Source organism: Orbicella faveolata, unplaced genomic scaffold (assembly GCF_042242905.1).
Source record: "Orbicella faveolata isolate gen_17 unplaced genomic scaffold, um_ofav_v1 contig_36, whole genome shotgun sequence".
In the NCBI taxonomy this organism is placed as follows: Eukaryota; Metazoa; Cnidaria; class Anthozoa; order Scleractinia; family Merulinidae; genus Orbicella; species Orbicella faveolata.
This window is the reverse complement of record NW_028301565.1, coordinates 6,772,784-6,798,384: the sequence shown is the minus strand read 5'-3', so window position 1 is coordinate 6,798,384 and position 25,601 is coordinate 6,772,784. Positions and strand designations below refer to the sequence as shown.

Below are 25,601 nucleotides of genomic sequence, written 5' to 3'. Positions count from 1 at the left end.
GCGGCTACCGGTCGTTTGTTTACCAAATTTTACATTTCAATTCCGAACCACAAGCCCACAAACAAGAAAACAACTTTGCAATCCACCTTGAACCATAATTTAATGATAAAAAATAAAAACTCTTCCTTTTCACTTTCAATTGATTCTAAGTTGACAATCTCTACTATAGCAGAATCTTATATACCCCCACCACAATAAGCAAGTATTAAACTTAAGATAAACCCTGCTGACAGAATTGAAATTGGTAATCAGTCAGTGCCGTTTTAGGCTAATCTTCGTTGAAGCTTCACTTAAAGAATCTTTTTGTTTTGATCAACCAATCAGAGAGTGGAAAGAATGCAAATGAAAACGTGCCAGCATGGAACAGCGCAGATAAAAATGTTTCCAGGCAACTCAGATATAAAGCTACAGGTTCAATTATTATGTTGGCTCCAACTGGTATTTGTTCCTCCAATTGGAATCTAGAAATTTTCAACTTCCAAGGGTTAAATAAACCTCCGATATAAGAATTTTGATATGCGCAAAAAAATTAAAACTGCACTGAGAAAGTTAACAGTTTTAATCTTTTTTTTCTTTTTTTTTTTTCGTGTGGATTTAATGATCTGCTGTTATATTACAATAATACGTATATAAACTTATATAAGTAAACAAATTACAATAAATTAAAATAAATTACTACTTTAACCCTTTTAGGTTAGGCTAAAAGAAGTGTCCACTTTAAATAACAAGCCATTGATGAAGTAACTAGGATTTTTTTACAACTAAATACAGTTGTATGTATTAATGTACTTCCGAAGTAACAGGCTATCACTACTGCAACTTTAAAAACAGTATCAAAACTTCAACTTTTCAATGACAGTTGGATAAGTCGCATGTTGGAGTCTAAAGCCTAAAGGTCAATATCTTAGTAATTTCCTTCAAGCTTGGGGACTAACAGATAACCCAAGCTTAATATAAATTATATATCTCTAGTTTCTTAATTAATAAGCAGGAGCAGATATTCCCCAGTACGGTTCAAGCCAGCTAGGTTAGTAAGTGTTTTATTGTATGGCACTTGGGCAATGAATCAGCCAACTTTTGGAAACCAAAAATACACCACCTTAAGTCTGTTTTCATCCCCATGGCAAAATCCTGACCAAGATAAGGTAGTCTTGAGGTCAATCCGAGCATTCCAATTGGTTCAATTTTCATTCCTGAATTATCAGTTAGTGCCTTCCTTAGTTAAATACCCCTCAAATACATTCTTAGAAAAACTCTAAGGAGGCACAATTTGACAGTGCTTAATAATATTAAGGTGCTTTGTAAGAATTATAATTAATTATTCTTCTAAAGCCCTAACTGCTTAAAGAAAGAATGTAATAGAGAAGATGGTATTCTACAGTTCTACAGCTACAGTGTGAACATGTTCCTCTCTAGTTCAGGTTTATAGACATCAGGAATGAAAATATGACATTTGAAATAATCCTGTTGAGTCTTGTGCCACTAAATGTTGAGGAAACACAGCACTGTATAAAAAGCCCCAGGTATGATTTGCAGTTCAAACAGCTTTTACTGCAAGTCCAAAATATCATTCTTTGAAAGGAAAATATAATTTGAAAACCCACTAAACATAAAATAAGATCACATGTACATGCAGCTATTGTGATGCAATAATTATCAGATACCATCTACATTACTAGCTACATTTACGATAACATGCAACACACTTGGAGTGAATTAGTTATTTGAAAATGTGACGAACTCAAGCATTAGGTTAACTTCTAAAACCAGTAGTTTTTCTGGCACTGATACTGCTGGATAAACTACCAGTTTTAGAAGAAGTAATTATTTTCAGAATACGACTGTTACCACTATACATCAATCCTTTCACAACCCTTCGACATTCTAATCTGGGGCGGGGGGGCTTAAGGGGTCCACATAGTTGTTTCTGCAGGGTTGTGTATTTATGAAGATGTGGCATTAACACCGGTAAAAATAGCTGCTATGCAAACCTCACAATGAACTTTGCACTATGTACAGTGTACATGTAGACAACCATCATTCTTCTAACATATTGCATCAGATTAAAAGTGTGTAAATATGAGGGGATAGCTTCTACGTCTTGTAGACAATAAAATTTATGACATCACAACTGTGGTACACTGCAGTGTCGTGTTAACCACCAGAGTATGCACAGGTTCTATCATAGTAAGTCTTTCATAATAGAATTATTCTTTAACTTAAAATCTTTAAATACTGTGGTAAAGTGTATCTCATACACAAACTGTGAGAGTGTACATTTCAAGGTCCTGTTTCTTCTACATAGTTTGGATCACCCTTGTTATCAACTAAGTTCGTTTTCATCTCAATGTCATCAGAATTAGCATTCTTGTTTACATCAGCTCCCCTGAAAAAAAAATTCACCTCACGTTTAAGCTACATGCTATGGCAGTGCTGGAAATAACAGTCTGTCATCGGACATGACCCAAAATACCACAGTTATAATCCTCTTCTAAAATGTTTTTTACTGAGTTTTCCATCTCTAAAATGGATTTTTGTAAAAGAATTCACTTACTTTCTTCCGATGGCTAAAACACCATACAAGGCTGCTGTGATCATGATTGAACCACAACCAACAAATGTGGAGACTTCCAGGCAAAATATTATAGGGAGAATGGCCATCCTATGTAAAAACCAAACAAGAATTAACATTCCTTAGGTGACATTGTTTAACTAAATCAGGTTGTCGATTATCCTCGTCAACTGGGAGATAGGCTGCTGACCAGATGATGACATGCTGGGACATGTAATTTAAATCTACTAGTTGCTTAATTGCAAGGGTTTCATTAAGGGCCAGGCACCGGGCAAATTGACCATCTACACACACAGCTGTACAGGAATGTTTCTTGTAACTATCAGCTGGAAAAGAGTACAATCATACTAATGCAAGCACAGTCAATGTAAGATCATAGCAGTCATGGATTTAGATCAAAGCTTCTTTCCTAATGCAGCAACTGTCTTCACACAGACTGTACTTACTGACCCTAAAAGAATGTGAAAAAAGATCAGTAACATGTTCTAATATTCTTTTCAGAACAACTTACACAAAATACAAACTTCCTCTCATCCAGAATCTGAAGTGAGCATCAATCCAGTTACTGACTGTCACAAGAGTTGGTACATACTGACAACACATGGGAGCTTCAAAACCCAAGACAAGGACTCCCATCACTCTGAAATTAAATCAAAGAATTTTAATCATGATAACAATACCCAGTAACTCTAGACTGGTGTTTTTCAATTTAGGACAGTCCGCTGAGAGGGAGCTGAGTAGCCAGCTGAAAGCTGCACCCTGCAGTTATCTTAACAGAATGCAACACTCAATCAACAAACTACACCATAGAAATGTGAGAAATGAAACGCTTAATTTGTCCGATTGGGCTGGAGATAATCTGCCACCAGGCACTCTTTTGTTTTGGCAAACAGCGAATGGAGGAAGGGAGAAAAAGAACACCTGATACATTTACTTCATGGGTCATCTTCCATCCCTTTGTGGCTGACCTGTCAACAGTGATGTTCTCTTGGGTCATGCTATAAATGTGAGCAATCAGACTTAACTGGAAATTCACATGGCCTGACTAAAGTGTGGGAGTAACCATTGATTCTGTGACAGCTAGTCTTCTATCATTTAGCAAAAAGTGCAACTGTTATGTTGTCAATTGTTATACATACGTATCTCTGCAGCACCCAGACTTTGTGTCTGGAATTGCACTGGTAGTCAGATATCTAATCAGGTAAACATTCAGAATGTGACTCAAATACATGACTGTACACTTTAGGTTTACGACCAATCGGACAAAAGTCCAGATTCTGGACTACATGCAGACGACTCTCAAAATATACATGTGTACCAGGTGTTCTTTTTTCCCTTCCCCCATTTAATTGCTGAAAAAAAGCACCTGATTGCAGGTTAGGCTATAATCGTGGACAAAAGTCCTTAGGACACTTAGGTAATTGAACAAATTATATGTGTTTTACCACTGAAGTTTTAAAAAAAGCGCCGCTTTCCTTTTAAAAATGCATTCAACACTGTATGGGGGATGGGGGTGAAGTTAGGGAGGTGAAGTAGTATTTGCGTCTGGCGTGTGCACAAAAGCGCCAGAAGTGCAAATTTGTCCCAAGACTTTTGTCCATGATTGTAGATACATGTATCAATGCCCAACAGAACCGTGTAAACATGGTTCAACATCTGTTCAGCTCTATTACATTCACCAGGTGCCGGTGGACTCACAGTCTTTACAATCCACTACCCTGCAGCAGCAGCAGCAGCAGCCCAGCTCACAAATAAATCTCACACAGTCAAGTCTTATACATAAATATCAACTCTCATGTACATGTACCTTCATGTAAGTAACTAACATGTAAGTAACTTACATCATATATATTCCCATTCCTAAACATGTTGCTGATAGTGTAAAAAGAACAAAGAAGCCAAGTGCTGCAGAACCTAAAAGACAACAACAAAATAGGTTTTTTATTAAAAATTAATCAGAAATTTACCAAAAACTGTACATTTGTAATATGAAAATAATATACTTTAGGTCAGAATGATGTCAACCTCGGTTAATTTGTTTAGACCAAGGTTAAATTTTTCAAACCAGTTTCTTTTCTTCTTCTCACTTTCTGGGATGTTCTAAAAAAGAATAACTTGCATAATACCCAGCCCCATCCATCTCTAACTCAGTCCAACCCTGCCAGCATCTCATATCAATGCCCCTGCAAGATATCTCTTTTTATTTTGCACTCTCATAGAACCACACAACCGATTCCTGAATATGTTGTCCACCTTCAGCTCCACTAGGCCATGCAAGCAATTGTAGCAATTTCTTTATTTTTGTTGGGCTAGTAAGTTATTGGTGTAATAGACTCTCCATTCCCTTTTAATGAAAATTAAACTAATTTGAAATCATTCTGACAAACATTGCTCAAAAAATACAACATATATATCCTTCCAGAAAATGATCACCCTGTCTGTCTGTCTGTCTGACTGTGCGTTGGTCAATCAGTCAGTCAGTCAGTCAAGTATTTTCTCTTACCCAACCCATGGAAGGTTACTGGAAATTTGAAATTCCAACATTAAAAGGGAAGTGAGTGAGTGGTTCAAACCCAAAAACCTTCCATACGAAGGGTATCAACATTTTCTGACTTAAGAGTGAATGCCTATAAAAATGGACCTAAATCGCCTATCAATGGCACAGGTCGAAAAATTGATTTCGCATGTATTTTGTCCATAGATAGGTCCTAGTAAGAATAGAAACGGACCATAGTTAGTTTCTGCTAATACAGCTTTCTTTGGTAGAAATACGCCAAAAACGATTTCGACCCGACTGGGCTCAAAATCTACTTCCGGTTTTGCTGAATTTTCCGAATATTTGATTGCTTCGTGCTCCGCAGAACAACTACTTGAGAATCTTTCAATGGATTTTATATTCAGTTCAGGTCTTGGTAGTATGACTGAGCGAAAAATAAAATAAATCAAAGTTAGTTTTGAGCCCGAAAAGAGGTAAAACTGAAACGCAAAATTTTACAGTATGTCGCAAGAGAATTATTGCTTAAAAACATCGCCATATTTTTCTATGGGCTATAACTTTAAATACCATAAAAACACTTTCTACGGGTTAAATATACACCCACCTGTTAGGATATCAAAAAATATCTCTGGGCAAATGGTTTCAAGTCGCCCGCCTTGGCCTGTGTTTCTCATAGATTTTGCCCAAAATCCGCCGTTGGAATGTAAGCAATTGCATGACGCGGATAGCCACTCTCAAGTAAAATATTCGTTTCCAGCAATCCGATGAAAGCAATTTTTGAAACGTTGTGTGGATAAAATAATGGAAAATGTTTTTTCTGTTGTTTTTTTGTTTTTGTTTTTTTTGTTTAACTTAGTATAAATATATATGTTTTTTCATTTGCATTGCGACACCCACGACATCCATGATAAAGAACGTTACTACAGTACTCCAGGAAATGATTTTAACACTTGTTTATTTTATTGATTTCACTGATAACTTACAACACAGTAGCAGTTTCAGAGATACACTTAACCAATCCTCTATGATTTATGGCAACTGAATCATTGACTGACAAATAAAGTCAAGTGGAAATACCATAATTTCTATAGACTACTAACTGCGTGACGGCATCTCAGCTCTTCTAGCTGTGTAGAAAATTTGTACCTACACAATATGCTCAAACTCAGCTAGAAAACCCGGAATTTCTTGAATTGAATTAGCCGAGGAAGAAATTGCGTTTAAGTTTCAATCATACTGGGAAAAAAATCCATCTTTTCTACTTTGGTTGTTTGATCAATTAACTGAAATTTGCAGATCAAAACACTGGTAGACAAATAAACATTACAGTGGTCAATCTAGGACTAGGTTTACAATAAAGGAGTTCCCGAATTCATCAATTTTAGAGTATTCGGATTAGTAGGGGTTTACAGTGAAAGGATATTCGGATTCTTAATCGTTTATACACGACGATAACTCCGGGAACATTCATGATGGAATGGTTAACAAGCAGTTTGTTGCGTCGACAACGAGAAACAAAATGCCTCCGAAAATAAGGCTAGGGGTAGGTTGAGACAGTCTGAAGTTTTCTTTCAACTCGCTGACCACGGTACTGTTGTCCATCATGCCAGGTTCCTCCAGGTATTTACTTAGGGTTTAGGGTCGAAAACCGTCGAGGTTTTCGATCGTGCCATCGTCGTCATCTGCACAGTAAAGTATAAATTGGGCACGGTTTCTGAGGAGTATGGCATTACCCATTATAAAAGTGATTACCTACACCTGAAACAGCACGAGGCACCCAGCGACCGCCATCAAATGGCCATCAATGCGCCTACGACTCGACTACGACTGGATCATGTAATCCGCCATTTTCGTTCCACCGCAAACTCAAAAGATCACAGGCGGAAAATATCTGGATTCGAGAGAAAATCGTTCACACGACAAAACTCTCTGGATTCAAAAGTTTTCAGATTCAAAGTTCCCACTTTAAATTCCGGATTCAAAATCTCCGGAGACACGACCAAACCGGGGGGTTTTTATTTCGGTTTCGTCCACTTTTGTGTAAATGGCAAAATCAATCCAGCACTAAAACATTCTGGATTCATCACGAATCCGGAACAATTTCCTCTAGTGTAAACCTGCAATCCTGGCCATAAGTTGTTGGGACACCTCCCATTTTTGCGCGCTGAAACCCACGATTTCAACTACGTCCTTAACGTTTTAGAACAAAAGATGAATGGAAGCAAGTACAATTGACCCCCCCTCTCCCGTAGCAATGTTGCATGAAAATGAAGCTATTCTGAAGACTAGATTGGATGTGGGAAAAAAGGAAAAAGGGACAATAGAAAGTGGTTAGACAGTTGTGTTGGAACCAAACACGATTGCTGAAAAATCGCTATTATTGGAATAACACGTGAATATCTATCTTATCGTCTCTTTAGTTCGAGAATACTGTTCTAGGAGGCGAACAACTCTTGAAACGAGGCTATTCTGAGGCTATTGTCAAGGATTTTTTTTCTTCAAGATTTTTATCAACATTGACAGGGGGAGGGGGTAGGCGGGCTTGCGCGGTTTTGGTCTTAAGAGAGGCTGCCTCTGAAGTCATCTGCCGTAACTGTCCCAACACTTTTGACCAGGATTGTAGTCTTAAATGAACAGCGAACATCCATCTTGTTTTGTTCGCGGAAGTCGGTCACAGAGGAGCGAATTTCAATGAAATATATATATAATTTGATTAAGCAATTAGCCAAAAATAGGTTGGCCGCCAAAACAGTTTAGGGTTTAGCCTAACTTTAACCTTAAGTTTTAAGACTGAAGAAAAAAAGGAAAAAGCACTGAGCATTTCAGTTGTTTGAAACAGAAACATTCGCGCACAATGAACTATGTATAGTACGTGGGTAACCAGGAAAGCAATCCGTCCAGCACAGTAATTGTTCAAATTAACAGCTTACCGAGACACTCGCACTGTCGATGCCTCTTATTTATGACTTTTAGGATTTGTTTACTTTACTTTTTCCGACTTTTTAGCAGGAGAAAAAGCACTAAATGTGCTGGCACAAATAAAAAGGTTTAACCGAAAATCGATCCGTCGAAATCAACAAATACAAATTTAATCACTGTAGCGTTCCTTCAGATCACATAAGGCTACAAACCAACAATATCAACTTTTCATTACGCTTAACAAATGAACTTAGAACGATTTTCTTTCTAGAACTCGTTCTTGTAATTAAAATGATCAGAGAAAGAACGACAGCCTAAAACGACATAGCAGTAACACCCGAACTCCGAGTAAATTGCTTTTAATTGACGTTTTTAATTAACGAAATTTCCAAAGCGATGACTTTCAAAATATAAAAGTTAAAAGTGGTCCATTATGTTTTTCTTTTTTCACCCAAATGTGCTAAGATAGCCATCTGCGGTTTGTTGGAAACGAATTATGTATTCAGGGTGACCGCCAGAGTCACGCTCACATTCTCACGGCGGTTCAGGGAAAAATTCATGAGAAGCACAGGCCAAGGCGGGCGACTTAAAACCATTTGCCCAGAGATATTTTTTGATTTTCAAACAGGTGGGTGTACAGTTAACCCGTATAAAGTGTTTTTATGGCATTTAAAGTTATAGCCCATAGAAAAATATGGCGATATTTTAGTGCTATAATTCGTTTGAAACACATCGTAATATTTTCCGTTCGTGTTCGATCTCGTTTCAGGCTGAAACGAAGCCTCGATTTATTTTATTTTTCGCTCAGTCATACCATGAAGACCTGAGCTGAATGTAAAGACCATTGAAAGATTCTCAAGTAGCTGTTCTGCGAAGCGCGAAGCAATCAAATATTCAGAAAATTCAGCAAAACCGGAAGTAGATTTTGAGCCTAATCGGAAAAAAATCGTTTTTCGCAAATTTCTCCCCAAAAAAGCTGCATTAGCAGAAACTAACTATGGTCCGTTTGTTTACTAGCTAGGGCCAATCTATGGGCAAAAAATGAGCAAAATCGATTTTTTGACTTGTGCCGTTGTTTGGTCCATAATTATGGGCACTGGCTCTTAAATGACATAAATTTATCTACAATCCTGGTCACAAGTGTTGGGACAGTTCACAGCAGATGACTTCACGGGAAGCCTCTCTTAAGACCAAGACCACGTAAGCCCGCCTGCCCCCTCCCCCCTGTCAATGTTAATAAAAATCTTGAAAAAAAAACCCCTTGACAATAGCTTCAGAATAGCCACGTTTCAAGAACTGTTCACCTCCTAGGACAGTATTCTCTGACTAAAGTGACGATAGGATAGATATTCACATCTTATTCCAATAATAACAATTTTATTTTTCAGCAATCATGTTCAGTTCCAACACAACTGTCTAATAACTTTCTACTGCCTCTTTTTCCTTTTTAACCACATCTGATCTAGTCTTCAGAATAGCTTCATTTTCTTTGAACATTGCTAGGGGGGAGGGGGTCAATTACACTTGCTTCTATTCATCTTTTCCTAAAACGTCAAGGATGTAGTTGAAATCATGGGTTTTAGCATGCAAAAGGGGAGGTGTCCCAACAACTTATGGTCAGGATTGCAGCAGCAATTTTAATGCATCAGTCACAAAAGCTGCATAAATATATGTCACAGTCCAACAAACATTGAAAGTTTGAATCAAGTTGCAGTTTCTACTGTATTTATTTCAAAAATAAAATATTGAAACACAGAATGATATCAAATTTCCAATGAGAGAAGAGTGCAAGGGAAACCAATTTTAAGGCTTGACTTGCTAATCCAAAAGTCACTCTCACTAGTTCCCCAAAATGTCTCACTACTGGGAGATTCACAAAATTAAATCTTTTGTACATGATACTTAATTCTAAAATTTGAAATTCTTCAAACATTGTCCCAAAAAAATTTCACTCGCCCATCACGCTGGCAAGCAAAAAATAAAATTACCCACCAGCCCAACTACAAATCCCACTCACACTATGAGAGGAATGCTTGACCAGTTTTTTAACTATTATATCACAGGAGAAAAAGAAAATGTTTATTTACATTTTGAGTTCTTTTACACTGCATATTTACATCAGCCCATGGGAACACAAAATTCTCATTTTTATTTTCTACTTCCTCAATAAACCACCCCTTCATTACTCTAGGCCTAGTCTAAATGTCCTGCTACTGCCATGTCAGACTCAAATGAATTTGCTCCGGTGGTGGCATGACAAAGGAACAGCAGCGGTCTCAAATATCGAATTTTATTCAGTCGTGCTAAAGATCAGAAGAAGTTTGCTTTGCTGAATACCAGCTGAAATGCTAGAAAGCAATGGCAGCTTTAAGCAGCAGGTTATGAATTCAGTTTGGCATAGCAAGAGCATGCTGTTTGAAGCCGAGTCACACTACTGCTGCCAAGCATGGCAAGGCCTGTCATGCTAAGTACTCATGCCAAATTTAATTCCGCCTGCCAAATTGAGTGGTTTCAAACATTGTGCTAATTCTTGAATCTAGTTTGGCACGGCAGTAGTACGACATTTGGAATAAGCCTAATTAATGCACTTTGTCTGTGCCCAGTTTAGAAAAGCTTGGTTGAGCCATTCTTGCCAGGTAAAAGAAGAAATGATATCACAAATAATACTTATTTCCACAGAAACAAGATGAGACTCAAATAATTTTAATCCAACAAATATTAAAATGATGTAATATGTAAATCGCAGTCTGCTGCAAAAAATTGCCTATCTTCATGACTCAACTGAGTCTAAGACCATTCAGCTAATTGATAAAAGATGAATCAATAGTTGAAGTGTCTCAATAACATTATTGATGAGAATCAGATGATAAATGGGTAATAAAATATGACAGCAAAAGTGAAAGTTGAAGTTATGTTTTCTAGTATTATTTTATTTGATTCCTACTTTCATGTTTTAGAATATATTTATGCTCTTTTGACGGAACATTTCAAAAATGTAAATATTGGCGAAGAGTCCATTTTCTGAAAATTTAAGTATTTTTCCAGTGTTCATTAGCGTTTTTTACAACTTTTTGCCACGTTTGAGAACGACATTTAGTAAATTTAAACGCTGTTTACGAGATTCTATAAAAACCCATTTGTTAAGTTCAATTCATTTCGTCACCCTAGTCATCTGTTATTGTTGATTTCAATGCCGGATTTTTATGTATTTAGCCTCCTTACAACTCAGATTAAAGCGTGCAATAAACTAAAAAAAAATATTATTTAAAAATTCTAAAGCTTTTCTAAGTCGCCATAATTTCTCATTCTCAGTGGAAAATTTAATAAGAAAATACTCTCTAGCATTTTATTTTGGAGGGACCAACACAATAAGAGACTGGCGATATCGTTGATGGCTATAAACTCAAGCCAGTCAAGGCAGAACACGAAAAGACAAGAGGACAAAATGTAAACAAAGATCTTGACAATCACTGACAATGTATGCAAGCGCTTACTCAGCCGGCCAGTATCATCTTGATTTGTATAAACGGACAGAATTTTCCCGCGTCACCGTTGACTCGAATAAATAGCAAAGCTAGCGAAATGCTATAAATAGAAGAAGCCATAATACCAATTCAGACCGATGACTTCAACCTGATCAAACAATAAAATTAAATCTCCGTATTTTGAGAAAAAGCCCGATGTTCATGAAAGATCAAATATTCAAACACAGTACTCACATAGCCCGGACACTGCGCCCCAAAATCGCACCACAAGTCTCAATCCTTTTGGAACACCACCGGTGTTTGTGTCACTGTCTGCCATACTTCAAACAGAAAATGTATTTCAATAGCGGAATGATATAGTCCAGTGAATTCAATTTACATTCTTCAAAAATCCACTTTGATTCAGCTGATTTCCATGACAGAAAGCGCGAATAATGACTGCGTGGATAACACACTCGGACAATGTCGGGAAAACCGAGCTCCTCCCGAAGTTAACACAGCACGAGATTCTCCATGTTTGGTCAATGGCTGTTACCATCGAGTGTTCGGCAAGTAGATGCGCAGTAGTTATCGAAACCTGGTTAATATTTGCGCATGAACGTCAACTTTGTTGTCACGAAGTCTTGTTTTGCAAAATTTTGGAAATGAAAAACAACGGGGAAAGATGAGGGAATTTGAACTTCAGAAGTTGACATCTCGCGGATCTGTTCCTCTAATCTGTATAAAAATTATCAGCTCATCTGGAAAGGAAAGTAATCTGACAGTTAGCGTTACGGACACCGTTAATGCAGTTAAGGATAGAGCACTTGGCGGTGAATATTCGAAGGAATCTCACTTGTATAAACTGCTCCTTGCTAAATCAAATAAGGAATTAATCGACGAAAAAACCCTAGACGAAGAAAATGTCCAAGAAAATGGTAAGTGTACTTCGTTCATGTCGTCTGATTGCTTTTTCAGTGCCCCTAGCCCAATTATAGCTTATCTTAGTTTTCGTGTTTTCTCTTCCAGACGAGTTAATTCTCTTCAGAAAACGTCACAATGCGAGTTGTGATTCCGCCGAAAAAGTAAGAGTTGCCTTTTATTCCTATTTGTTTTAAAGTGCATCGACAGGGGGAACTTATTTTTCAATTTTTTATCACTTCCAGGCGAATACCGGAGGAAATATTTACGTCCCAATTACTATGTACACATTTGTAAAATTAATTAAAATGGACTGATAAACAGAGATTATTTATTTAATTTAGCGTTCTGTTGAATTAAATCGTAGGCTACCTAGCGATTCAATTTTGTTTGCATAAAGCATTTTATCCCTCATTTTGATTTAATTGTTCGATATTCGTGTCAAAATTGGAGGCATCCCTATTGATGGCTGTCAACTATAAACAATAATTAGCTTAATTGTGTTATCTCTGTTCATTCTGATGTTTAAGTTATACATTGACCTTAATAACTTACTGCCATTTTCTTCGGGTTTTACTTTTTTGCATGACTCATTGTGCACGTGACATCCTCCTTTAAATAAATTTAGATGTAACCAATTATTACTAATTGGTTTTTTGCTAAAAACATATAAAGGAGGAAGATTTTATTCACTTACATCAAAATCACAATAGTATACTCTTTGTTTTCTCCAAAACCACACAGGAATGTAAAAATAGCAGTTACCAAGTACCTGATCTGAAGAGTGTCAAGAAATTAACTGCTAAGCTTACTGCGGGAAAGGTGAAGGAGCCTTCAGCCAGCTTGTCTCCTCTTACTTTAGATGTAAGTGTGCAAGTAACAAATCTGAGTTATTGGATATCACAGATATTAACTATTGCTAAAAGTGATAAGCAACTCCTAAACAAATTGGCTGGCTGACAGTTAGCAGACAGTTAGTCGACAGTCTCCTGAGAAATACTGCTAAGATTCTTTTGTTGCTTAGTCATGTCATGCTACATGTATTGGATTTCTGGCATGGTAAAAATAGAAAAAAAAATTATCAATATTAATAATATAACGCATGCGTATCAGTAAAAAAATTGTTGATGCCCATGCCAACTGCTTTAAACACCTATATAATTATTTTCAGCAGTTGACATGTCTGAGCGCTACTTAATAAATTATTTGCTAACAATACGTACCAATTTCATCACCTAGTATAAAACATGTGTCTCTAAAGGGCATGTTCAAAACAGGACAATTATGGCAAAATGACAAAATGGCACCACTGTTAAGAGTCAATGCAGGATACTGTTGTCTCTGAGGTTTAATCCTTGAAATTATTTTGAGCCAACCACTGTCAAGTTACTGGGTTACCAGTAATTGTGTCAGCTATTAAAGTGTTTTATTATTATTATTATTATTATTATTATTATTATTATTATTATTATTATGATGATATATAGCACTATTTAAGCTAACTGGAACACTATTTAGGTTAACTGCGGTGCCATTTTGACATTTCACCATTTCATGTTTTAAACACACCTGCGTATAAAAAGTCTTAACCCCTACAACAGGGTGGTTATTGCCAATCAGATACAACTAAGATAGAATGATCCAAAAGAGTGATTCCCATTGCCCTGTGATGAAGTTCTATTTTTATTAGTTTTGTAACACATGGTACTAATAAGATGTAATATTTATCACAGCTTTCTTTCCTCATACAAGGATGTAGCTATAAGCAAGCACTAAGCTAGCTCATTAACGAGTGTAGCCAGCTTTTCTGGCCTCTGCACCTCCAAAAGTATCGCAAGTCTTTGTTTTGGTGTGAAATTTCAGCTGGATTGAAGTTCTTTCTCAGTTGTTGATACTAGCTGGCAGTTACCCGCAGGCCCTTAGCTACCTGAAAGCATCCAGATTTTTTGCATATTTGCATACTACAATTATCAGTTGAGTATGGTGTGACAAAGTTTTGGCCTTAAACTTTCCTCCAATGGTAACAATATCATCGCCTACAATTCCATGCACTTTGCTGCTAATGACATCAAAGGCGAACAAGTTTCCACTAGAAATGGAGCCAGTTACCCATGACAACAACACAATTTGAACGTTAAAACCTGGTCGCCAAACTTTTGTAGCACCTCACCCAACTGTAGTAGACCTCATTTTAAAACAACAGGTGAAAAACTATATGCTGTCAGAAGTCTGCATAATATCATTCAGCTATATAATCAGGTACTTTTTGTTGCCTTTGTCTAGAAAAAAGATTTAAAAAATTTTATGATTGGAAGGGGCTTGTGTGTGGGAAAACCATTCTCCTTGATCATTCTCTCTTGGATGCAGCAATTGCACTGTCACATGTTGCTGTATTAAATGTTGCATATGTCTGTTCAACAAACTAATTATTAAAGTAGAAAAACTGAGGTCAAATTTGTGATGTACTCTTTCGTTATTTTAGTTCAATTCAGAACTTAGAAGAATACTCATCTCCCTGATTGACTCTTCAATTCTTCTGCAATCAGTGACTGCAGGAAAAGATTCTGACAGTTCAGGTACATTTAGATGTAATTTTTGAATTCTTTATTTTTGTATTGCAGTTCCAGAAAACATCCATACTCCCCCCACAGAAGGGATTGGAATTTTCTTAGGGTGGGAGGTGGGGGGTCTCTAAGACCAAAGGGACCAGAGGGGTGTTTATCGGAGGAGGAAGGAGGTATGGATATTTTCTGGAACTACACACCACACTTTGCTGACTATAAACTTGAAGTTGATACATAACTACTGTAACTGAAAAGGTGAGTTAACTGCGATACCCAATATAATACAGGAATCAGCTGCTAAGTGATAACGTGCCCTCCAATAAAGAACAGCGCTGATCATTTTGAAAGCAACAGTCCCTCTTTCAAATGCTTTTCATTGTAGTTCTAACTCTGGTCTGAGCCATTTCTTGGTAGTTCTAGAGTAAACAGGCCATCTGTAGGGTTGTCAAAATTGGCTGGTAGTTGGGGAAAATCACCATCTAGTTCGTGATCTCAGCTACGAGCTCTATTGAGCTATTCTTCTGATTCCTCAAACCAATAGAAATATCAGCCACCTTCTCCAACAATAATGTTTCCTGCTTCAGCACTTTATGGCAAACCTGCATCAGGCAAAGCTGGTACATGGCAAACCTTCCTGCTGATTTCTACCAGAAGTTGCGGGGCATGCTGGGTTAAAAATTGGGGGGAACTAGCTCCAGTCTCCATTATAAAAAAAACACGTGCGGAAAAAATGGCGTCGATTTGTTTTCATTGTTCCTTATGTCGTCCGCCAGGGAGAAATAACCTTTTTTCTCTTACTGAAACTTGAACTTTGGGCTTTAAATAGACTTTCCTATAATTTTAAAAGAGTTAAGCAGGTATACTACTCCCCAGCTTGAAGATAAATCGTTTAAATCACCAGCTCTGACAGAAGTTCGTTCGCGGCCCGGTGTCCTTGTTTCTAAATCAGTTAAGCCGACAACTTTGTTTGTGTTTGAGACTGACTGAGGTACACAGAAGCCTTACATTACTAATAAAATTTTAAAAAAGGTGATGCTAACAGTGTGGTTTTGCTTGAGATAGTTAACTGCAATGTTGAACAAGAAGCGCGTGTTTACATTCCCCCGATAGGATTTTAATAACCCGCGCAAGGACTCGCAAACAGTTTCATCTATAAATGGCCTTGGAATCTAGCAGAAAGGTTTTGGCAGAATTGTATCTCTGAACAAAACTACAGGCTTAAAGGGGTAAAAATATCACGTCTAATAACCCATAAAAATAATTTCGGAAGTTGAAGTGATACCTTGCGTGACCCCTATCAACTATACCCTACAGCTACGATCACATCATCACCAGATGCACAAAAAGTTTTTGAGGTTTGAGCAATACTACTGTTACCGTGCCCAAGGTCTTTAGTTGTTCCGACTGCGAAAACAACTACCAAACAGGTCGTGAATTAAGAAAACTTTTCCAAACCCACCCAAGCCACAAGCACGAAGAAAACGTAGAAACCCACCCCTGCAAGCTGCTGCTGCAGCAAATAATTTCCTGGATGTCCCGCACCACCACCGCTCTGTGAGGCTAAAGGAACTTTTGAAACTTTTAACACCAGATGAATTTTCAACTGTGGTTTTGTGTAGTATTTCCAAACATGTGTCAACTTCCTCATTTCTGCTATCAAGAAGTAAACTTACACAGGGCTCAGTTTCCGAAAGCAAGTTGCGAGGAGAATTGGAAGTACTTGTTGCGATGGTAGCTGAGTGTTACCCAGACTCGCTTCTTTATTCCTTGAAACAACAGTCAGTTTCTACCCTTTATTCCAAACCACAAGATGAAGGTATATTCCCGAATTATCACTCCAAGGAAAAACTTTTGACTCCAGCAAAATGCCGATAATGGGTTCATTTTATTGACGATTTAAACATGCCTCAACATCAACAAGAAAAAGCTGAGCTGGTTGACTTTGTTATTTCACATAAGGATGGAGAGTTTTTTAAGAGGACACTCATGCCAGTCATTTTTAAGAAGAATTTCAATCGTTTTGTCCAGTTTGCAGCCGAACTAGTAAGTAATTTTGACATTGGCTACACTAAATATCAAAACATAGTCCGAAATTAGCTTGGTAAAGAACTAGAACATGTTTTCGGAATCAATATCATGGTACCAAAAGATGACATGTGTGAAAAGCTAAAGGTACAAAAGGAGGCTCTGCAAGAAAGTTTGTCACTAACTTTTACTGAACACAATGGTGTTGTTGCAACATACACAAACGTTAAAAACACTGTGGAATGGCTACTTAGCAAAAAAAATCTGCAGGAAACAATAATGGTCCCTAAAGAAAAATTACTTGCTTATCACTACATTGATGCATTCCCATGGGTGCAGTGGAGTAAGTTCTTTACCGGAGAAACAGCAATAAGAGTCAAATTAGTGGAGCCGCACAACCTGTTAAGCTCCATTGTCACAGTGTGTTCCTGGTTAGGGCCAGATAACTACAACCATGTAAGTAATCTTGGATTAGAAACCCTTCAACAGCTGTCCAGTTTGAAGTCAGTTTATCACCCAATTCTGAAGAAGAACATAGAAGTCATTGTGCGTGGTGTTGCAGATGGCTGTCAGCGAAGATCAGTTACTGGAAGTTCTTTTGCAAGTTCCACTTATCCAATTCCTGAGTCACCAGAACATCAAAAGCAACTTAGGGATATGAGAGTCATCTGTAATGAGCTTGTGTGGAAAGTAGAAATGACTGAGAAAGGAGAAGAACAGTACAAGACATGGTTGGGAAAGCGAGTAGATAATACTGAAAACAGGTTATTATTTGATTAATGGCACTTTACTGAAATAAATTAATAGAATTGCCTTTTTAGAAAGAATAACAGTAGGCCTTTCCAGTGTGAGCAAACATGAGCATCATTCACTTTTTAAAACTTGAGTCTTCCAAATACAAAACACAGGTATGAATGATAATATACATTTATATTATTATACAGTGCAACAGTTACATGTATACAGTAACCACACACCAATCAAAGAGAAAAACTAATGTAATTCAATGTGGAAAACTTTATTAAGAGGTTTTGCACAACATGTACATGTATTCATTTTGGAAAGCACCCTTCTGTCAATTTAAATTAACAAAAATGTTTACTATCATTTATGGCAGACGAGAATATGCAAAGAAGCACCTTGGTCAAACTGGACATCCTAATGCTTCTCAACTGGACCTAGCAAATTTTTACCCAGCAATGATGCACTAAGCTACAAGAGCTACAGAAACTGTTGTACGAAGAATTGGCCAAGTAGCTGATGCTCTCAGACAAAATTTAAAAAAAAAAATGGTTTTTAGAAGTATAGAAAGTTGCTCGAAAAGTTTGTTTAAGCGGTTATGATGTCACATTTGATGAAAATGGTGTTTTGGCCTTCTATGAAAAAGCAGAGGAACTTTTGAACAACTCTGGTTTCAGTCCTTCAGTCAGCAAAATATTGGTATCTTTTTGCACTGGCCTGAAAAAATTTTCCAATGGATTTTAAACACTTTGAGAGAATTAACCAGACAGGAGTATGAATGTCAAGCAAGAGTTCTGTTAGGATTTCAATTTATTTTAATGTTTGGCTCTGAAACTGTTACTGCCACTGTGAAAGAACTGGTTGCTTACACTGGGTTTTAGGGCGAGAAGGCTCTTAAAGATGCCACCTTGAGTGGACTCCCTTTAACCTTGCACAATTTTAATGACAGCATCATGGAAACCAAACACAAAGAAGCCAAGCAAGGTAACTACATTTACAGTGGTGGGCGAGCAGGTGAAACAGGAAAGATCGACTATCAAAAACGAGTACTCACCCAACAATTCTGTCACGAGTGGGCATCTGTTGAGAACCGAGAGAAGAAAGGGTGCAGCTACTCGTCAGACTCTAAAGTCCACAAAAAAGAAAATGAGGATTTACCAAAACATCTAAAGAAGAAGAAAATGGTATGAAATATATAAATGAATCTGTATAAATGTGAAAAACAAAATAAGTTTTCCCTCCATTCATTTTAAATAACTCCTAGACTACTATATACACTGCATTTAAAAAAGGATGTTTCTCAAGGCTGTGGTCAAAGAACCTGTGCTATTTTGTTTAAAACAGCACATTCCTTTTCAAGACACTGAAAGAAAGTCAAGTCAAGATGAACCACCTTATGCTACCTATATATCACCAACTACTCCTGAAATCGAGGTACATGAAGGCATTATATAAAAGCACTCACATAACAAGTTCATCTGACAAACCTAAGAGGTTACCAAAAAATGTCAGGAAATTTTGTTTTGACTTATTTTTAACAGTAAAATGATGTCTAGAAACAAATGATCGATTTCAATGAACTGAGTTATGTGATAGTGCTAGGAATTAGAGCACAGGTTAAAATCAGGATCATATTAACTTACCTCTGTTAATTATTTCAGATGAGAGACTCAAATAAAGATGCCGACAGTGGTATTTGTGTTCGTCCTCGGCCAAAAATCGACTCCACATTAACCCAACAGATGACTCAAAACTATCTTCAGGCAGCGAAAACGCATTTCCAGTCGTCCAACGTTGTAGAAATTACAGTCGAAACGGCCAAAGAGTTTGCTTCAACATCCAACAGTGGTACGGTACATAGCTCAACAAACTTGAACAGTATCAAATCAACAGTTCAAAGTCTTAACATCACAAGAGCCGATCCAAGAGTAATGCACGAGTTATTTACCATGAAGTTAAACTCAAGAAAACCACAACAGTCGGGCACATTTGTCATTGAACATCAAAGAGAAAAATCAGTCATCCTTCAAAGAAAATTCGTTATTCCATATGCAGACGTACTAGGATTACACATAGATGACAGAAAAATTATTCTGGACACGTACCAAAGACCGCAGACATTTTACAAAAAGAAAGATGAGTCTGGCCAACAGAGTTCGACAACATGGTCAGAATTCTCCGAAGGTTTCAAGACATGTATGTCTGGGTCAGATGAGAAGACTCGACTTGAAATTAACTTTCACCAGCCAAACAAACTCGTGAATACTTTAATTCACTCTGACACATATCTCCAGATGGCAGCCAACAGGGGATTACTAGAAAACTACCAGCAGCAGAAGCAAGACATCATAGAGCCTGAGGCGTTCTTCCCCGTAGCCAAAAACCCCAAACAGTATGCGGAGCACAGCTCGCCGTCTTAGAACTGCTTAAACAGCCAGAAGGAAGTGATGTGTCTTAGCATATTAAAATGTTCGGTGGAATTCATCATCTTTTCAAGCAATCTTTAAGCCAGAGTAGTCTTCATATCCCTGTTAGTCGCGTCGAGAAGGAAGAATGACCATTACACGGTAAGAGTTTTGTCTTGTCCCGGAGCTTTGAACAGCTTTATTCGCCGCTGTATCAGCATAAATAACATCTTTAACTTAATAAATCCGATGTCTTTAAACTGGCCTGGAGTATTGCAAAATTCTCAACAAGTGAAATAAAATAAATGCTGAGCTAAACACGATAAAAGCCGCCAGTGTTCATTCGCCATGTGTATTTCATTTCGCGAAACGCTCTCGAATGAATGGACCCCTAAAGCTGTTTGCGAGTCGCGCGCTGATTGGTTGAAATTTGAAGACCTGTCAAACAGATCAGCAGGTAGTTGAAAAGTTTCATACCATAATTAAATATAAGTTTAGATATTGTAAATGGATAGTACTTAACAGTAAATGTTCCATGCCAGCAAAGTTCTCTCTTTTCAACAATCTCAGGAATAAATTTCTTTTATCTGAGACAACACTTACAAGTACATGTACATGTAACACAATGCAATAGGTAAGTACTTTCCATTAAAGATCTGTCGTAGATTTCAAAAGCAAGTTCAAAAATAAATAATCGCCAAAAGTTAAGTGATTCCTCTTCTGAAAAGCATCCAAGGGTTAGGGTCAGGGTTAAAGGGGACTGCTGTGACAATACATTAGCAAGCAGATCACCAAGAATAAAAATGTTTTTTGGTCATGTACTCTTTCTAGCTTTAACTGCAAAATGATGTTTCCTTGCTCCCTTTTTTTAGGTCAGCCTGAAGAAGATGTTCAGCCAGATGTTGATGCTGTAAGCATATATTTAGTCTTTAATGAACTAATGACATAAGGTGAATGTAGGTTGACAGGCAATGACAGAGCCAGTTTCACAGTTCTGTATGCGGGTGATGCTCAACTCAGTAGTTCTAGAATATGGTCTGATAGTATCTTAGATTCATCTAGCAATAGCATTACCCCTTAACATACTGAATAATAATATATTTTATTTTATTTTATATCATTAAGTTACAAAACAATCTCCAAACTGAAGGAAAAGTCAAATGATAATTAACCGAGGTAATAATAGCCCAAACAGAAACAAGGTCCTAGAATTCTTCATTTCATTCTACTTTCAGACCATTCTCAAACAGCTCACAGACATGGGTTTTAAAGAAACCAGAGCTAAGAAGGCTTTGATTTTGAACAGGTTAGTCAATCTTTAGTCATGAAGCAACAAATCGATATTACTGCGAACAAAGTACAATCATGTATGTTCAATGACTTAAAATCTTGCCAGAACTCAGTAGCATGTTATAGCCAGGGGCAGATCCAGAAAGTTCAGAGATGGGGGGCTGACAAAAGTTCCCTGTTATTGCAATAATAATAATAATAATAATAATAATAATAATAATAATAATAATAATAATAATAATAATAAGAGCAACAGCAACAACAATAGTTTATTTGTACCTCATCAAAATAAAGTAGAGTTTGACAAAAAAAAAGGTACAAAGGTGCAATCACTGTTTCTTGGTTAAAAAACACTAACTGGACAGTTACTTGATCTCAGATTGAAATATTGTAATTTCATTCTACCTGTGATTCTTACAGAATGTCCCCAATGCTGGCAATGGAATGGCTTTTACAACATGACAGCGATGCTGATATTGATGAGCCATTGGTGCTTGGAGCAAGGGCAGGGAGGACTCGCAGGAAAAGAAAAGAGTTTGTTCCAAATTCTAGGGTGAGTTGCATAATAAAAATATGCCAGATGTTATCGTGAGTTGGGTGTTCAAATTGTACGGTGTTTTAAGCCCTGGTCGAACGGCACATGGTCCATGATAGTCGATGATAGTTGTAGCGGATGAGAGTTGTAGTTGGGCTTCTGTTTGACTACCAACTTAGCTTGTTCCAGGCTCTTGGTCAGTGGGGATGATTGAAATAGTGGGTGGGTGATGAGTGGGATCAGCGACGAGCGGGATCAGTGCTTTTTCTCTACTAGACCCTGCTCGTCGCCCGCCCGCTTTTTCAATCATCCCCTCTGACCAAGAGTCTGGAATAGGCTGCTACCAATTAACTATCATTCACTTTGAGCTTGGTCAGATTCTCCACGATTGTTGATGATAGTTTTTCCTGTTTGACCACACATATGGTAGTTTGTGATAGTTGACAATAGTAAGGGGAGAATCAACTATTATGTCTTGAGCGTTTGACCAACACCTTTGTCTTAGATTGATAGTTGTATTTGTTTTATATAGCATAGCGGTAGTTAAGAAATTTTCTAATTGTAAATAGTATGGGACTGCTGTTCTTTCATTAGCACATTTGAATATATAATAATAAAAATGAATTTTTTTTCAGCAGTGTATTTAAATAATTAAATCTTCCTCTTTGTTTGTAGGCTGTAAATAACTTAAAAGAGATGGGTTTCCAAGAGGAAGAAATTCTCATGGCACTTAAAGCAACTGGAAACAATCAAGAAGCTGCCGTAAGTTACTGAACAGAAGTTCTTTGTGTATAAAGAAACACCCTGAACCTCAAATGATTGTTTTTCTATCTTTTAGCAGTTCCTTCAGTGTATCGAAATTTATACCTAAACATTCAAAATAGAAAACACCAGTTTTTTTTTGTAGTGCATTTGAGAAGCTGAGAGCAATACTTAAGGTGATAATGATAAAATTTTATTTTGCTGTAATTAGGTTTTTTTTTTTAATGATTGTTTTTGGTTTGTTGGTGCGGCAGTGTGATTGGTTGTTAGGTGATAGACAAGGAGGAATAGGAGATGTCAATGAAGGTCTTGACCAGTCAAGGTATGTAAACTCCGTGGGTTTTTTTTTTTCCTTCATGTTATGGCATGAAAACATTTTGAACGATTCAAGTTTTTGGTAACTCGGAAATTAAGGTTATTAGCACTTGCTTATTAAATCTTGTGCTCCTCTCATTGTTTCTTCAGTCCATTGTACCAGGCCATTATGGAGAACCCCCTAGTCCAACTAAGCCTTAGTAATGCCCGAGTATTGGGAGGTAAGTATGAAAAATAGCATAATTTGATGATATACTAGTGCAAAGTTTATTATCACTGTAATTTATCATTACGCTCAAGCCTTATAGCCTAGTGAATGTGCAAATCATCATAAGTGAAGCTGGCATGCCAGTGGGCATTTAGACAGAATACCAAAACATGACTGAATGCTTGAAAAATGTGCTAGTCAAACTTCATTGGGATTTTTAAATTTGTTTTCTTGCAACTGTTAAAGTTGTTGTGAGGGCTCTGTAAGTTCTCTTTCTCTTTAATTTATTTTTTCATGCGCAGCTCACATAAGATTTATTTTATTGTAATTTTGTTTATCAGTGATACTGGCTTTCTTTTCTCTTCAGCATTTGAGGACATGCTAGAAAATCCATCAACCAGCTCATTCTACATAAATGATCCAGAAACTGGGCCTGTGTTACTTCAAGTCTCTCGGATAGTGCAGGGATTTGCTAGATGATAATGAATCGCGTTACTTAAACTGTAAATAGTGCATTTATAAGCGTAGAACTAGCAATTTCTGCCGTTCCGGCTATGAACCTCAATGTTGCACTCTTTTTCCTCGTCATGTCATCCTGGGAAGAGATTGCGTGACGAAACGAAAGAATCGTTAGCATCGGGGAGAAGTGCGGTTTGCAGTCGGTCAACTGAGCCCACGCTCACTGTTGGTCAGTTAAGTTGCTATGCAACACTAATGCCGTCATTGCCATGATGTGTTCTGATTACATACAGTGGAATCCTGATTCCTTGAACCCCCAGTTTTGCGAACCTCCCGATAGCTCGAACCAAAAGTTGTTTTCCCCTCCTCAGTCAAACACTGTAATTTTACTCCCGATTTCTCTAACTCTCCGAGATTTTCAAACCAATTTTCGTTTCCCTTGGAGGTTCAAAAAATCGGGATTCCACTGTAGTTATGGTTGAAGGAACGAGAGTTTGAGACAGTCTCATGAGAAAACATCTTGCAGGCTCAGCAAGATGGATATTGCCAGGCCCGGTTGTTCAAAGCACAATTAAGCTGAACTAGCAGATCTTTGATTAGCATCAATTTCCATTTTATTTCTAACTTTTGTTATGACTTGACTCAACTTAACTTAACGTAACTTAACTTAACTTAATTTACATTTTAATTCCTCCAATTTTGACGTAAAGTGATCTCAAACTCGAGAAACTTATGCAAAGAAAAACATTGTAACAGAGAGAATTTAAAACCTTGGTCACTTTTTAAATTCCCGGATTAGTGTTAATTAGCTTTCGAAAAACCAGCAGCGTAGGCTATGGTTTTCACTTTGAATGTCGATATTTGTAAGAGGAGAGTCCAATCGTGCCTGGCAGGGAAGATAATGGGTTAAAATAACGATGTAGACGACAAAGACTGATCGCAAAATTGAAGGAAAAAGGGAAGGAAGATTTCAAGCGAGCGATACCAATTTTTACATTTCAATGTGGCTTGAGCAGTTCCTTTTTTACGTCCTTATTCTCGTTTGAGAAACGTTTTTTAAACCAAAGTTATCACTAAAGAAAAAGCGGGAAAGAAGATCTGATCTTCTTGAGATTGCTATGGAAAAATGCAAAGGTTTCTAGTGTTTCTTCCACATTGTTTCTACTACTGTTTCCTCTACAGTGATTCTGCTAGTGTTTCTTCTACATTCTTTCTACTAGTTTTTTTTTTTTTCCTAGGCTCTTGACCCGTTTTGTGTCAAGGTAAATGAAAGAAAATATTTTTTGCATATATTTATACATATTTTGGGTTGGGATTTTAGTAGGTCTTTTTTCATTATTTTGTTGATGAATAACAGAGATTGTTTTGTGGCTTACTTGTGATTTTGTAAGTAGCCCATACTGACTCTCCAACTGAACTTTCAGCAGATTTTTGAGTATTATAACGCCGAGATAGGCTGAACATAGGCTGAAAATAAACATTGTGAACTGGCCTTTACAGTTCCTATACTGTGTTAAAGTCTCCTGTCGCAGTAATAATTGTATTTTTCCCGATTTTATCGCTGACTCCATTGTAGTCAGAATAGCAACCTGGGAGGGCAACCAACGCTAAAATGGAAACACAGTTTCAACTGAAAAATAAAATGAATTTCCTTACGAAATTCGAAAAAAGCAAAAGTGAATTTTGAAATGGATACAAAGTGCAATTTTTCTCGTTTACAGATAATTTGTCAAATTGTGTGTAAATCAGAAAAATCTTTGCACAGCGCTAAAAGACCTAGGTACGAGTTTTAGCGCTACAGTGTTTTGCAGGACATGTTCGCGCGAGAGATGATACCAAGACAAAGGTTAACTATCTATTCTTTTTATTAATAATAATACGAAAGTTTTCATAGCGCCATTTCCCAAAGGTTCAAATCTATAAA

At 37.2% G+C, this 25,601-nt stretch overlaps 2 protein-coding genes across 4 annotated transcripts; one reads left to right on the top strand and one right to left on the bottom strand.

Annotated features, from left to right (window-relative positions):
* Positions 1–81: 81 nt before the first annotated feature.
* Positions 82–11,984, bottom strand: LOC110063796 (calcium channel flower homolog). The gene is made up of 5 exons (XM_020770791.2): positions 11,708–11,984; positions 4,414–4,486; positions 3,084–3,212; positions 2,555–2,662; positions 82–2,386 (listed from the first exon to the last, which is right to left on the bottom strand). Exons 1-5 carry the CDS (start codon positions 11,790–11,792, stop codon positions 2,281–2,283), a joined length of 501 nt encoding a protein of 166 aa, XP_020626450.1. The 5' UTR covers positions 11,793–11,984; the 3' UTR covers positions 82–2,280.
* A 42-nt stretch (positions 11,985–12,026) lies between these two features.
* On the top strand, positions 12,027–25,169 carry LOC110063795 (ubiquitin-associated domain-containing protein 1-like). Of its 3 annotated transcripts, XM_020770790.2 has the most exons (11): positions 12,027–12,390; positions 12,482–12,537; positions 13,118–13,237; positions 14,856–14,949; positions 20,981–21,018; positions 21,344–21,414; positions 21,819–21,951; positions 22,609–22,695; positions 22,950–23,017; positions 23,161–23,231; positions 23,586–25,169. In XM_020770790.2, the coding sequence occupies exons 1-11, from the start codon at positions 12,138–12,140 to the stop codon at positions 23,696–23,698; spliced, it is 1,104 nt and encodes a 367-aa protein (XP_020626449.2). In that variant the 5' UTR covers positions 12,027–12,137; the 3' UTR covers positions 23,699–25,169. The 3 variants fall into 3 exon arrangements, 2 of the variants coding, with proteins under 2 accessions (XP_020626449.2, XP_089130620.1); XR_016202289.1 differs by lacking the exons at positions 12,027–12,390; positions 12,482–12,537; positions 13,118–13,237; ... (5 more) ...; positions 23,161–23,231; positions 23,586–25,169 and adding exons at positions 18,089–18,887; positions 19,048–19,137; positions 19,365–20,270; XM_089274494.1 differs by lacking the exons at positions 12,027–12,390; positions 12,482–12,537; positions 13,118–13,237; ... (6 more) ...; positions 23,161–23,231; positions 23,586–25,169 and adding exons at positions 18,089–18,887; positions 19,365–20,782.
* Positions 25,170–25,601: the final 432 nt, after the last annotated feature.